Raw genomic sequence first — 12,500 nt, forward strand, 5'->3', positions numbered from 1 at the left:
GTAAAGGACACTTGTTTGTATGTAGTAATATTCATGACATCTATTTTTTGAATACTAAATGCTCCAGTTTTATGATAATTTTCAGCTAAGAAAGTTTTATCTTGTTAAAAAGATTGTTTATGTGCCAGATTCGAGCAGCTACAAGAAAGGCACTGAGGATGGTGAGACATGAGACAAATTTAGAGCCTGCGATTACTCTGAGAGATGTCGATGCAATGTCAGCAAGTAGTCGTGGAATGACACCTGTCACCATTTCTGGTGTGCACAATGCTTGTTCCCACGACATACTAATAGGAGGGGCATTTCCACTAACGGTAATTGGTATTTTTTAAATATTCCTTTGAAATCCTTTAGTAATAAGACATGTGAGTACACGGAATCAAAAGTCAGATAAAAGAACATTGCATGGCTTTGATATGATCCTTTACAGAAAAATTATTAAGTAAGCATAATCCCTCATTTATCATTTGATAATATAAACAGTAATAAATATGAATGGTGAATCAATAATTAGAGAAGTACTATGATTGTAATTATCTAAGAAAAATAGTCACTTCTGATTTTCCACCTTAAAGAAATGCAAAGCTTTTTGTAAAGCTATAAACCAGATTTTTTTTACATATTAGTTATTTTTTTAGACATTTTAAGATGATACAAATGCAAACCTTTACATATGCATGATAAACTGATTGGTATTCCAAAGAAAATGTTTATTCATGATCAGTAAGTAAAAACAATTTTTTTCTGGTTATGACAATAATGCTATCAGAGTAGATATGACAAGGAATCATCAGGTTGAAGTTTAAGACACCATTTATGACATTTCCATTGAGTTAAAAGTGAAAAAGTTATTTATAATAGATATGTAATAGTTTGTAAGTTTTAACTGTTTAAGGCAATCTAATGCTAGCTGGGATATTGTAAAGACATGAATTGGTTGCAATATGAGATATATATATATATATATATATATATATATATATATATATATACACATTGATAGACTTTTTTCCCATTAAGCAACCATAATTGTTGTCCATAAAGTATCCCATGTGCATGAATAAATTGTCACAAAACCATATTTTTATTCTACATAAGGCTACAGTCAGCCACATTTTATATTTGTATCTCTCCACCCCAGCTAAAATTCCATTATCCCATGGGTTCCCAAATCAATTAGATAAGGTGGGTTGCTAACTGAAAAACTAATATCTGTGGTGAAAATGCTGAATTTTTTAACTATTCAAATACATGAGGCAGTATGAATCTTTGTCAGTGAAAATTGTCATAAGCAAAAAGAAAAAAATATTATTATTATTATTATTATTATTATTATTATTATTATTATTTACCCAAAGTTATGATCCAAGGATTTGAAACTTATAAGCATATAGAGATTACTGGTAATGACTACAAATTAGTCTAAGTTTGTTCAACAGGCTGAGATGCTCCAACAGGTAGATGATGATGTGAGAAGCCTACTTCAGGCAGGAAAAGTGTTTGCAGTAATGCAGGAGCAAGGCCGGGTAAGGTCTGCCCGTATAACCCTCCAACATGACAGGGTTTACCTACATCACCTTAGGAAGCAGAACCCACCGGTATATGCCCAAACACTTCAGGTAAGAATGTCAGTGTTTTTAACCCTTCTGTGATGGGTCCTGTTAAGTAATTTGTATTTAGGTGATAGTGTTTCCTCCATTAATTAGCAATTTGTGTGTTCTGGAATGGTTGACCCTCCGCATGTTATGGGGATGTATTGCTAATCCCTAGTGTTACATAACTGATTGACCACCATATCTTTATACCATTGCCAAACCTAAAATATCAATTGAATTCTAACATAACTGTACTTTATATGCAGAGACCATTTTAGAGAGCATAACCCTGTTACTAATCTGAGACTGTACCACCAATATGGTTGTAAATTAATTAGAAATAATACAGTACAATGTTTATTTCATTCCTTACTGGATTGGTAGACCCTGTTGGTGTTGCCAGTACAACCTTAGATATCCTGCCAATGCGCCAAAACACGAATGACTAATTTATGTATATGACAGTAACAGAAAATGTAGAAAAAATGATTGAGACAAATTTATAAGATGAAATATTTAATGAAACTCTATGGTGCTAATGACCATTGACCAGTGATGTAGATTCTGTAGAAAAGAAATAAGTAAACAAAAGCTATATATTGTTCCTGGCAGTTACATGTGCCTACCTGTTGTAGCCTTGCTCTCAAGATATGTCCATTTGTGTATGTTATGTCTGTAGATTTTCTTGGAAAGGTCAACTTATATAAAAGCTGTAATATTAAAGCAGCTAGAATCCATTTTCATGGTTTTTAATTAGGAATAGATGAAGTCAGATAAAGATGATGATCTGTGGATAATTTGGTTCACTTCATATGTATAGATAATATATGAAAGTAGCATTTCTTTTTTTTTATTACTTGACAAGTTAAGTCATGTTAAGTCTGATATAAATTTGTGCAGTATTTTCTCTAATCAAAAACTATAATTGCAGTATACTGACATTGAAGAGCAGTTGAACACCTCATCTCCTACTGCATTCCTGGATCTGGCTTGGCCTGGGTCACCTCCTCAACGAATCCATATCCAGCTAAGTCCAAATCAACGAGCACTACAGTTTAGCCTCCTGTGTACGGGGAAGAATGGTCCGAGTTATGCCTACACACAGCTGATAGAGGTGTATCGTAAGGGTGAGCCTGGTGAACGTATATCAGGGGGAGATTATGATGGCGATGGTGGGGCTGCCATTATCCAAGGACTTCCCTGGGGAGGCATATATAGTCGACCTGCTTCTTCGGGGGCTGTTTTTAGCTGGAGTGATGACAATATTGGTGGTCGATTTGGCATTCTGACTAGAGCAAATGCCGGATGTTACAATGGTGTGTTTGGTCAGGTGGTGAGTGGGCTTGATGTCCTGAGGTCAGTAGTTGAGTTGCCTGATATTTCACGTGTTACTGTGATAGACTGTGGAATTGTCCTTTCACAGTAGTTTTTAAACATGAACGTAATTAATCTGAATGGTGCTGTATTTTTATTATGATTTTATTTATTTTTTTAAAATGTGACAAAGTCAGTTGAAGAAAGCTGCATCTCTATTCTTCCTATTTTTTAAATAGTGTTTGGTAGTACATATATAGCAGAAACCATTACAGTAGCTGTCTCATACATTCCTGTATGATATATACACTGCAATAGTCATTTATCATATTTGTCTTCTGCATTCCTCACAGTTCAATAATTCCATGTTTTCCAACAAAATCTTTGAATATCTATGCATAAAAATTGAAACCTGATTCATGAAAATGGATCCTTTTCTATCATAGATGCTTAATCTGTGTGGTGTGACAATTTTATGTTTCTTGTGAAAGTGGGTCCTTTTCCCTCATAGATCTATTTTATATTTGTGTGGTGTAACTCAATGTTTCTTTTAGATATTCTTTGGATGTATAGCTGGTAGATAAGCATAATATATGTGACTGTTCCAAGCACAAGCATTTGATATAGAGGATGTCTCAAGGGTGGAGTGGGCTAAATGTGTATCAAGAGAGTACTAAACTAGTTGATTTTGGGAGATCAGTAACCCCCCCCCCCTTTTGTGTGTGTGTGTGTGTGTGTGTGTGTGTGTGTGTGTGTGTGTGTGTGTGTGTGTGTGTGTGTGTGTGTGTGTGTGTGTGTGTGTGTGTGTGTGTGTGTGTTTATAACATGAAGTCCCTCTTTTGCTTCAAAGATTTATGAATACATTTTTGTTGGGGGGAGATTCTTAGTACAGATCAGGAATAAGATGGTGATTATCCTCCATAGAGCTGGCATTCTGCCAACCATGGCTTCTAGATGTTATGTTCCACCCTTTTTTATCGGTGAAAATAATTCAAAATCCCCTTTGTAAAGGACAAGTGAATCTATCTAATCTTCCTTCAAGAGCTTTGTGCCCATGAATAAGAATATCTGAAAATAGTTCTCACTATATTATATTTTATTAATTAAAAAAAAAATTGTTATTAACTTTCCAGAATAGATATGGGTGATTATTATAATGATAGTTTTTCTTGTTCAGTGAATATTCACGTTTGCATTACTTCATCCCCCATGCCATGCAAACAGCGTTGTTTGTATTTTCTAATACATGATTTGTAACTTGGGCATCTCATTTTTCAAGTTTTAGTATGTAGATACTGATTCATATCCAAGATCATTGTTTATACTGTTGTTGAAGCTGTTTGAAATGTATAGTCTTCCAACATTGCTTCATTGCTATTTCATTCAGTATTTTATAACGTTCATCATGATATATATAGTGACAAATTATATGGGCTTTTTGGTACTTACTTAGATGCTTGGATGAGTAACCATCACACAGGTCTGCGTTGTGTCTTTTGGTTGGTTCAAGGACATAGTCTGTATTGTTTATGAAAAGACATGCTCCCTACTATAAAGGAGGAGGAGAGTGAGTGTGTGTGTGTGTGTGTGTGTGTGTGTGTGTGTGTGTGTGTGTGTGTGTGTGTGTGTGTGTGTGTGTGTGTGTGTGTGTGTGTGCATGTGTGCAACCGATTCATATTGCTCTGTATGAATTATAACTATAAACCCTCTGCTGAATGTCCAGGCAAGGGAAGTAAGCTGAAAGGCAAAAAACACAAAGGCCTAAGATTTAAAACTGAATGGTTTGTAAACAGTTCTAGAAGAAAAATAGAAACTGTAAGAGTACATGAAACAAAAATTATATGTAGTAAACCAAGAAATAAGGATAGATTAATATTTGCCCACCAGCAGTGTTTGCAGATGACATCACAGTGTCATTATGTAGATATAGAGAGGAATTGAGATTATATTTTATTTTCAGTAATTTGGAATAATCTAGCTGTAAGTAATATAAGGTATGAGTCTAAGATCACTGATCTTTCGTACAAGTGTTAAGCATTTAAGATTATTTTTTTATATATTATATCATGGTGTTTGGATTTTGTGCTATTTTTTTATTAACCCATTGTTATCAGGTACTTGGACTGTCTACCGATGTTTTGTTTTAATAATTGTTTACAGATAGATGGGTCCACAGCTACATATTTATTAAGGACTCAGTTACTAGGCCTACCTGATCTCATGTGACCCTTAAAATATAGGGAACTTTTCATTTATTTATATTATAATTTTTCCAATCAACATTGTTAGTGTTTTCATTACTGTTATATGATTGTTGTTGTTATTGTTGTTATTATTATTATTATTATTATTATTATTATTATTATTATTATTATAAGTTATTATTATTATTAGTAGTAGTATTAATAATTGCTTAATTTTTTTTATTTATTTATTTATTTATTTTTTAATATATAGAAAACCATGTTGATTATGAATGAACAAAAAATTCCAGTTTTGATTACTCGCTTGTACTTGGCTACCCAAGACATTGACCTATTTGTTATATATAGAGAAAAGAAATCAAAAGAAGTCCCCCTGTTTTAGTGTCAAATATTAGAAAACTAGTGCTTATTTTCAAGAAATTTACAGAAATTGGTTAAGAAAAGATTAGTTGTCTTGGTACACTATGCAACAGCAGCTCGTTCAAAATATCTTTCTTTTACCTCATTGAATCTGGATGCTTAATTACCATCACATGTGTCAAAATATGGGCATAAGGCTTACTTGATTGGCTACTGATTGTCTGATGGCACCCATCAGCATGTAGGCCGGACACACGCGAACACTCATGTGCATTAACAATAAGCATTTTTGGCTTTTTTGCCATTTTCCAGTGTCCATATTTGTCATTTGATTTGCTGTAATCAGATAGTAATAGACTGTTTTCCTAGCACAAACTCCATATCATCTCTGCAGGTAGTCTGTACTCAGTGCAAGAATAAAAACAATAAGTAGCATTTTATTATTTATATAATTTTTCATTTTTTCGGTAATATTTAATTTTTAAAATAAAACCTTTACCACTGGTCATGGCAGACAGGAATAGAATCCTGAGTATGGATATAGTGTGTTTTCTGGAGATAGTGCTCTTCTGGTTACAGCTCATAGACATTACATTCAGCTCTTGTGTATTGATGGAAATGATGCAAAAGCCCCTTCCTATGCCAAATGAGTCTAATCACCCTCTTAAGAGGTTTGTGCCCTTGTAGCGAATCTTTCTTTTCACCCCGGCCAAAATGCTCATGATGGGAAGTTCGCATCACCCTGGCGCACTGTCATATTTTTCTATGACTTCATGTTCATGTGTCCTGCCCCGCAACCCAAATTTTTCCATGACATGATGGTCACATCATCCGGATTATAGGGGTTAATTATTTATATTACATCATCTTTGCACAATTCTTGTATTACTGATTATTTTAAGGGCTGTACATTAAGGGTGTTTATAGTGCAAAAGCAGGCCAAAATATATATATAATCTGGATGTTGCAAGTATTTTCAAGAATGGATTCCATGCAGTAAATGTAGACTTTCTGTATGCTGTGAATTTATAAGCAAATTAATAAATAAATGAATAATTTTCCTCTCTGGTCATTGATTACCTTTGAAAATATTTACTTACATCATATAGTAATTAGTTTTGGGTAAAAAGAATTAACTCTCTCTCTCTCCCACCCCCCCTCCCTTTTTCACAAGTAAAACACACACACACACACACACACACACACACACACACACACACACACACACACACACACACACACACACACACACACACACACACACACACACACACACATACATTGGTCCATTATACTATGAGAGGACTTTTTATACACATGCCCAAAGGAAAGAAAAAGGGGTATCTGTATACAATATATATTTCTTCAGTTTGCATTCTATTTACAATGCACAAATAACACATTAACCCACTGTTTACACTTTCTACACATGAAGACAATGAAACTGATTTACATCACAGTGATAGCTTATTTTGTAAGTATATGATGTCTAATAAAGTAAGTCACATGGCATTACATTTATTATGTGCAGAAACAGAAATTATTTGAAAGAGGGAAGATCCTTTCTCTTTGGGAAATGAACAGACTTAATAAACTAAGAAACTAAATTTATCATTTGCATCAAAGACTAGACAAAATACATTGGATGGTGTCAGGTAATTACACTGTCTACTGTCGCTTTTTGTGAATATTGTTTGCACTTAGGGATCTCCATGAGTGCTCAGCCACCAAGGAGCCGATTAGTAAGCCTATGCCTCAACTGATTTCCCCCTTCCTTGTTTTCGAAAAGAGAAAATTCTAACATCGATTTTGTTATTATTGTTACTGGTTTAGGATTAATATGAAGTTATTAACAAAACTATTAGCAATAAAAAAGGGATCTTATCAAAAATCAAGGAAAAGGGTAAACAGGTGAGCTAGGTACGACTATTGGTTGACTCTTTGGTAACTAAGTACTTGTAGAATTATCTATGTATAAAGACAATCAATAAACAGAAAGACACAGTGGACATAGCATATATTCTTGCCACTCTGGCAACACTGGGTTAAATAAAAGTATATCATGTTCTTCAAATGAATCCTAAAAATGTTAAAACTTTTGTATTCCTTACTGCATACACTACATAAATCAATAAACAATCATTGCAGAAATGTAATGAAGATTTTACAATTATAAGGAGAGGCAGGAAGTATTTTTGCTACAGCGTGTGTTTATTATGAGGGAATACACACTTAACACATACCTTTTTTTAATGATTTTCAAGTCTAGTGAAATATTTCAATTTTAACAATTACCATTACATTACAAAACAATAATGAAGTAACTATATTAGACTTTCTGCCCACAAGAAAATAAAAATTATAAGAAAATAAAAGAAGGAAAATACGCTATGATCTGCAAAATAAAAATCAGTAAAGTATCTCACTAGAACACTGTTTTTCAAAATGGCAACTAAAATATTACTGAATAATCAGTACTATAGTTCATTGAAATGGTTACAACTCTCCAAAGAAATGGTATACTGCAGCCAAAATTAATCTTATCCCTAAGCTTTTATAGTATGAACCTAGTCCAACATTTCGTTCAAGGTTTGTCATCCCAAAACTTTTTTTTTCTCTTTGTCTGCATCAGAGTCCGCAAAACAGACTATAGTTGAAAAATAACCTTGCATTACAGTTGCTTGGACACTTCATGCTCTCAAGTTTGTGCAAATGTGCAAAAGTAATGTATAAGATAAGGTATTATGAATGCTTTGGCACACCAAGTAATTAGCAGAATAATGTCTTCACTTCAGCTACAGTATATTATGGAAGCTAAGTATTTTATTGCTAGATTATCCATATCATCACTCAAGAAATTATGAGGAATAATGAAGAAAACATTCATTAGAAAGGGTCATTTACATTTTCCCCAACTAAGTATTGTTACAACAGAGCATTGGTAGACTACTCCATAATAAATCTACCCAATGAAAGATCTGGATGACAGAAAGCTTTATGACTATGTATGATCTTTGGACTGCTGGCCCACAGAGAAGATTCTCAGACTTATATAATGTGTACAACTTACTGCTAACTTGCAGCTAACTAATACCTATTTATTACTTCTATAAATTTCATTACTCTTGAGATATATTTTATAGTAAATATCTTGTAAGTTGCTGGTACATGTTATTAAATGGAAAGAGAGAAAAGAATACTTATTCCCTGCAAATAGTGTGATGGATTTTTTTTTTTCTTTCAGGGTGGATAAGAAAATGGGTGTTTATTGAGAAGAAATATCACAAATTTCAAACTCAATAATTTACAAGCAGGTGGATCAAAAGATTTATATAAGCCAACCCTGAATATTTTTCTAAAGGCAAAAGTAATTTGCAAGATTCATTTCATTCACACTATATCATTAGCATGAGAATATGAATAGATATCTCAAATTAAGAAAAATAAATATTCATTGCAATACAAAACATAACTATGTGAATCATACATACAGTTAACAGCAATAAATGAGATAGGAATAATAGGGACAATATTCACAATGACTTAGTGATAGCATTTATAAAAAATATATATATCTAAGATGAGACATAAAACTGACAGAAACATTAATAACCAAGTAAACGTGATAAGGTATTTACCACTTTCCTACATAAAATGTATTCAGTAATAAGCATACAAACATAATATACATTGGTCTGAAGTCAAAAAAGTAATTCTCACTTCCTTATAATGTACAAGTACTCATAAACAGGTTAATAATCAGAAGAAAACTAAAATGTTGGAATGAAACACCTTTTCCATCTAAAATAAATAAAAGTAGCCTATACCTTTCAATAACAATATTATTTATGAGAAAATTCTACTGTATCATTTTAATGTCGAGACTCTCTTAGCTGATCCTTTGCAAATCTGAGAAATAATTACTAGTCCTCACTCAAAATGCCAAATGATTATCACTTTCACGTGCAAAAATGAAGTAAACAAAGATAATGTAAGTGACGTTTCATTAATAGATAATATGATAACATTATTTGTCATAAAAAAAAAGTATATGTGAATTTATTCTTAATAAACTGTATGATAGGTCCTGATTGTTTTAGTACATTTTGTTATTTATACAAAATGATACATCGATTTTTATTAGGCTCGATGATGGTAAAAGAAAAGAGAGACTTTATCTTGTAAATCAGCACCTTTACACACAAAGGAAGCATTACTGCATATACAATACAATACTTAAAAAATAGTTCACTTCTTTGGCTATTTTATATGTATTCCAACTGCAAAGTCACAATGCTGTAAAAGGTAAATGAAAGGTAGGTTGATGCTCTCTGTACTGAAGACCCATTGCAGTGCGAAGTCCCTAACTCATTACTACTAGCATATACAGACAAATAACAATACATGCAGAACATTAATGGGACTCCACATAGCATCAGCATTCCTTTCACGGTGTTACCTCAAGAAGGAGGAGGAGGAGGAGGAGGAGGAGGAGGAGGAGGAGGAGGAGGAGGAGGAGGAGAGGAGGAGGAGGAAGAAGAGGAAGAGGAAGAGGTAGAGGAAGAAGAGGAAGAGGAAGAGGAAGAGGAAGAGGAAGAGGAAGAGGAAGAGGAAGAGGAAGAGGAAGAGGAAGAGGAAGAGGAAGAGGAAGAGGAAGAGGAAGAGGAAGAAGAAGAAGAAGAAGAAGAAGAAGAAGAAGAAGAAGAAGAAGAAGAAGAAGAAGAAGAAGAAGAAGAAGAAGAAGAAGAAGAAGAAGAAAGTAAGTTTGGGAAATCCTGCGTCCTGAAATGAATTAATGAAAGGAAACAAACACAATATTATGCATATATGAAATATGAGTTCATAAAGTTTAATCCCTCTATTTTATAACTAGTAACAACCCTTAGAGATCAGCCAGCATTTTTTTTTATTTGTTTTTATTAACTTGAAGATGTAAATACTGTAATTGGTCAAAATAAATGCACAATGATATATAAATTCATTGAACAGTTTTACTGATTAAAGATATTTGTGGGAAGAGTAACCAAGGTTTAGATTTTAAAATGATCTTTTTTATTAGTAGCGTAAACAAAAATCATTGTTTAGGGTCTTATATCAGATCCTACTCATTTATACATTTAAGTATCAGATTCTGTAAAATATCATTATTCATAATATTAGTTTCTCTTCCACCAACATTCTACTTTATTACATAAAAAATCTAAAGTCATCTAATTATGAGATTCCTCAATACAAATAGGTACACATACACAAAAGTTATCAGCAAAAAGAAAATATAAATATAATTTATTATTTCTTGCATCTAGTTCCAAGAATTTCTTATGGTATTTTGACTATAAGAGTGAAGTGTAAACTGATTATACCTCATATCTACACTAGATATAAACACAAATAATATTGCTCTGATTCTTGCTGATCAGAGGTGCTCTTTTCGTCACTGTTTTCAAAGTAAATATCTGTTATTTTTATATTAGTCACAGTTGCAACCTTTATAACATCGTGTAACTTAACAGGTATACATAACGATTCTAGCATGTGGACAGCACAATTATGCCATCCATATTTTGGCATATATGGCACTACATATGGACTTTGGTAAGTATATGTCAAACTAGAGCTTTATTATGACTATACCGGTCTTCAAGCTCTGCTTCTAAACTTACAGCCACTTCATTTACTTTGCTGCTACAACTACTGCTTCTGCTACGATTATTGTTATTATTTTTGCTAATATCACTTTGAGGAGATGATGGTTGTGAGGTGAATTTTGTCGTTGATGTTTGAAGTTCGTTAAGGAGTGGCACCTCACACATGCAACTTGAAGCTGAACGGCAATGTCCTCTCCTGGCATCACACCCATCTTCCTGCTTGCTTGGCCCACTGCTAGTGCTTCCTTCTACACTACTGCTGCCACCTCTGCTGCTATTGCTGCTGTTGCTGTGACGGCTAGTATCATCTTCAATATTGTCAAGGGGATGGTGATGATTATTTTCTCTAGCATGGCGAAGCTGAGACTTCTGACTTATCAAGGACATGCAAGAATTAGTTTTTGTGGGAAATACATTGTGTGTAAGGTTAAGCCCTGCTAATGGTGAAGCAGGTGCCCTACTTAAGAGTGGTGTACCTTGGTCTAGTCCACCTCCAGGAACTTTGATGGGCTGAGGTGACTCAGCAGAGGCGTCACCTGTTTCAGGAGGTGTCTGTTGTGCTCCATTTTCTTTATCCAGATGTAGAAGAAACAGAGCAACTATGTTAACAATGAAACCCAGAAGTGTTAGGACAATATTTTTCCAGCCAATTTCTCTTAATTCTGTGTACAATATGGATGAAGCTATAATTACAAGGGATGTAAAAAGCACATAATTGATAGACATAAAGACAGAACTGTTGAAAAGATCAAGTGCACGTTGCATATAAATTGTCTCAATAAGCAAACATGCTACAAGTGCCAATAAACAAACCCAAGTGGCCCAGTTAGTAAATTCATTACTGCCACTAAATGTCTGTTTCAATGCCAGACCAACACCTTTGCAGAACATGACAGAAAGTGAGCCAAAGGAAGAACAAATGGTGATGTATAACAGAACATATCGGTGACCGTAGCGAGGTACCAGTGCCATGAAAACTGCAGAAATGACAACCACCAAACTGGCATATATCAAGAATCCTGGATGAAGAAGCTGAGACTGAAGTTCTTCCATACTTGCAATTTCCCTATCTTTTGGTCCACAAAGTGTGACTATAACACATCCCACCAGCACCAACACACACCCAAGTTTCCCTAACATGGCTAAACGCTCTTTCAGAAAATAGGGAGATAATGCAGCCGTACATACAATAGAAAATACACCAAGGGGAGTAACCAAAATGGCTGGTGCAAATATATAGGCCACAAAGTTGGTGAGCTCTCCCAGGGCCATGAGGGAGATGCCCAGCCACCACTTGGGCAAGCGCAAATATCCATAACCTCCATCCACAGCACGAGTCCCTCCCTGAACCTGAAAAAGAAAAGAAAAAAAAGTTTTAA

The 12,500-nt window shown here is 34.1% G+C and overlaps 2 protein-coding genes across 9 annotated transcripts in view; one reads left to right on the forward strand and one right to left on the reverse strand.

The window, feature by feature from the left end:
- Positions 1–6,534, forward strand: part of LOC125044890 — a 9,136-nt gene extending 2,602 nt beyond the window's left edge. For 2 of the 3 annotated variants that reach the window (XM_047641884.1, XM_047641955.1), the window contains 3 exons: positions 129–314; positions 1,440–1,619; positions 2,527–6,534. In XM_047641884.1, the coding sequence (XP_047497840.1) occupies positions 129–314; positions 1,440–1,619; positions 2,527–3,021 (861 nt within the window). In that variant the 3' untranslated portion in view covers positions 3,022–6,534. The remainder of the gene's footprint in view (positions 1–128; positions 315–1,439; positions 1,620–2,526) is intronic. The other variant, XM_047642040.1, reaches the window with a different exon arrangement.
- Positions 6,535–10,557: 4,023 nt separating this feature from the next.
- The window catches only part of LOC125026654 (magnesium transporter NIPA2-like), a 44,351-nt gene continuing 42,408 nt past the window's right edge, over positions 10,558–12,500 (reverse strand). For all 6 annotated transcript variants that reach the window (XM_047615237.1, XM_047615244.1, XM_047615254.1 and 3 more), the window contains one exon: positions 10,558–12,471. In XM_047615237.1, coding sequence (XP_047471193.1) covers positions 11,080–12,393 — 1,314 coding nt within the window. In that variant the 5' untranslated portion in view covers positions 12,394–12,471 and the 3' untranslated portion in view covers positions 10,558–11,079. The remainder of the gene's footprint in view (positions 12,472–12,500) is intronic.

The sequence above is a fragment of the Penaeus chinensis genome, chromosome 1, assembly GCF_019202785.1.
Source record: "Penaeus chinensis breed Huanghai No. 1 chromosome 1, ASM1920278v2, whole genome shotgun sequence".
In the NCBI taxonomy this organism is placed as follows: domain Eukaryota; kingdom Metazoa; phylum Arthropoda; class Malacostraca; order Decapoda; family Penaeidae; genus Penaeus; species Penaeus chinensis.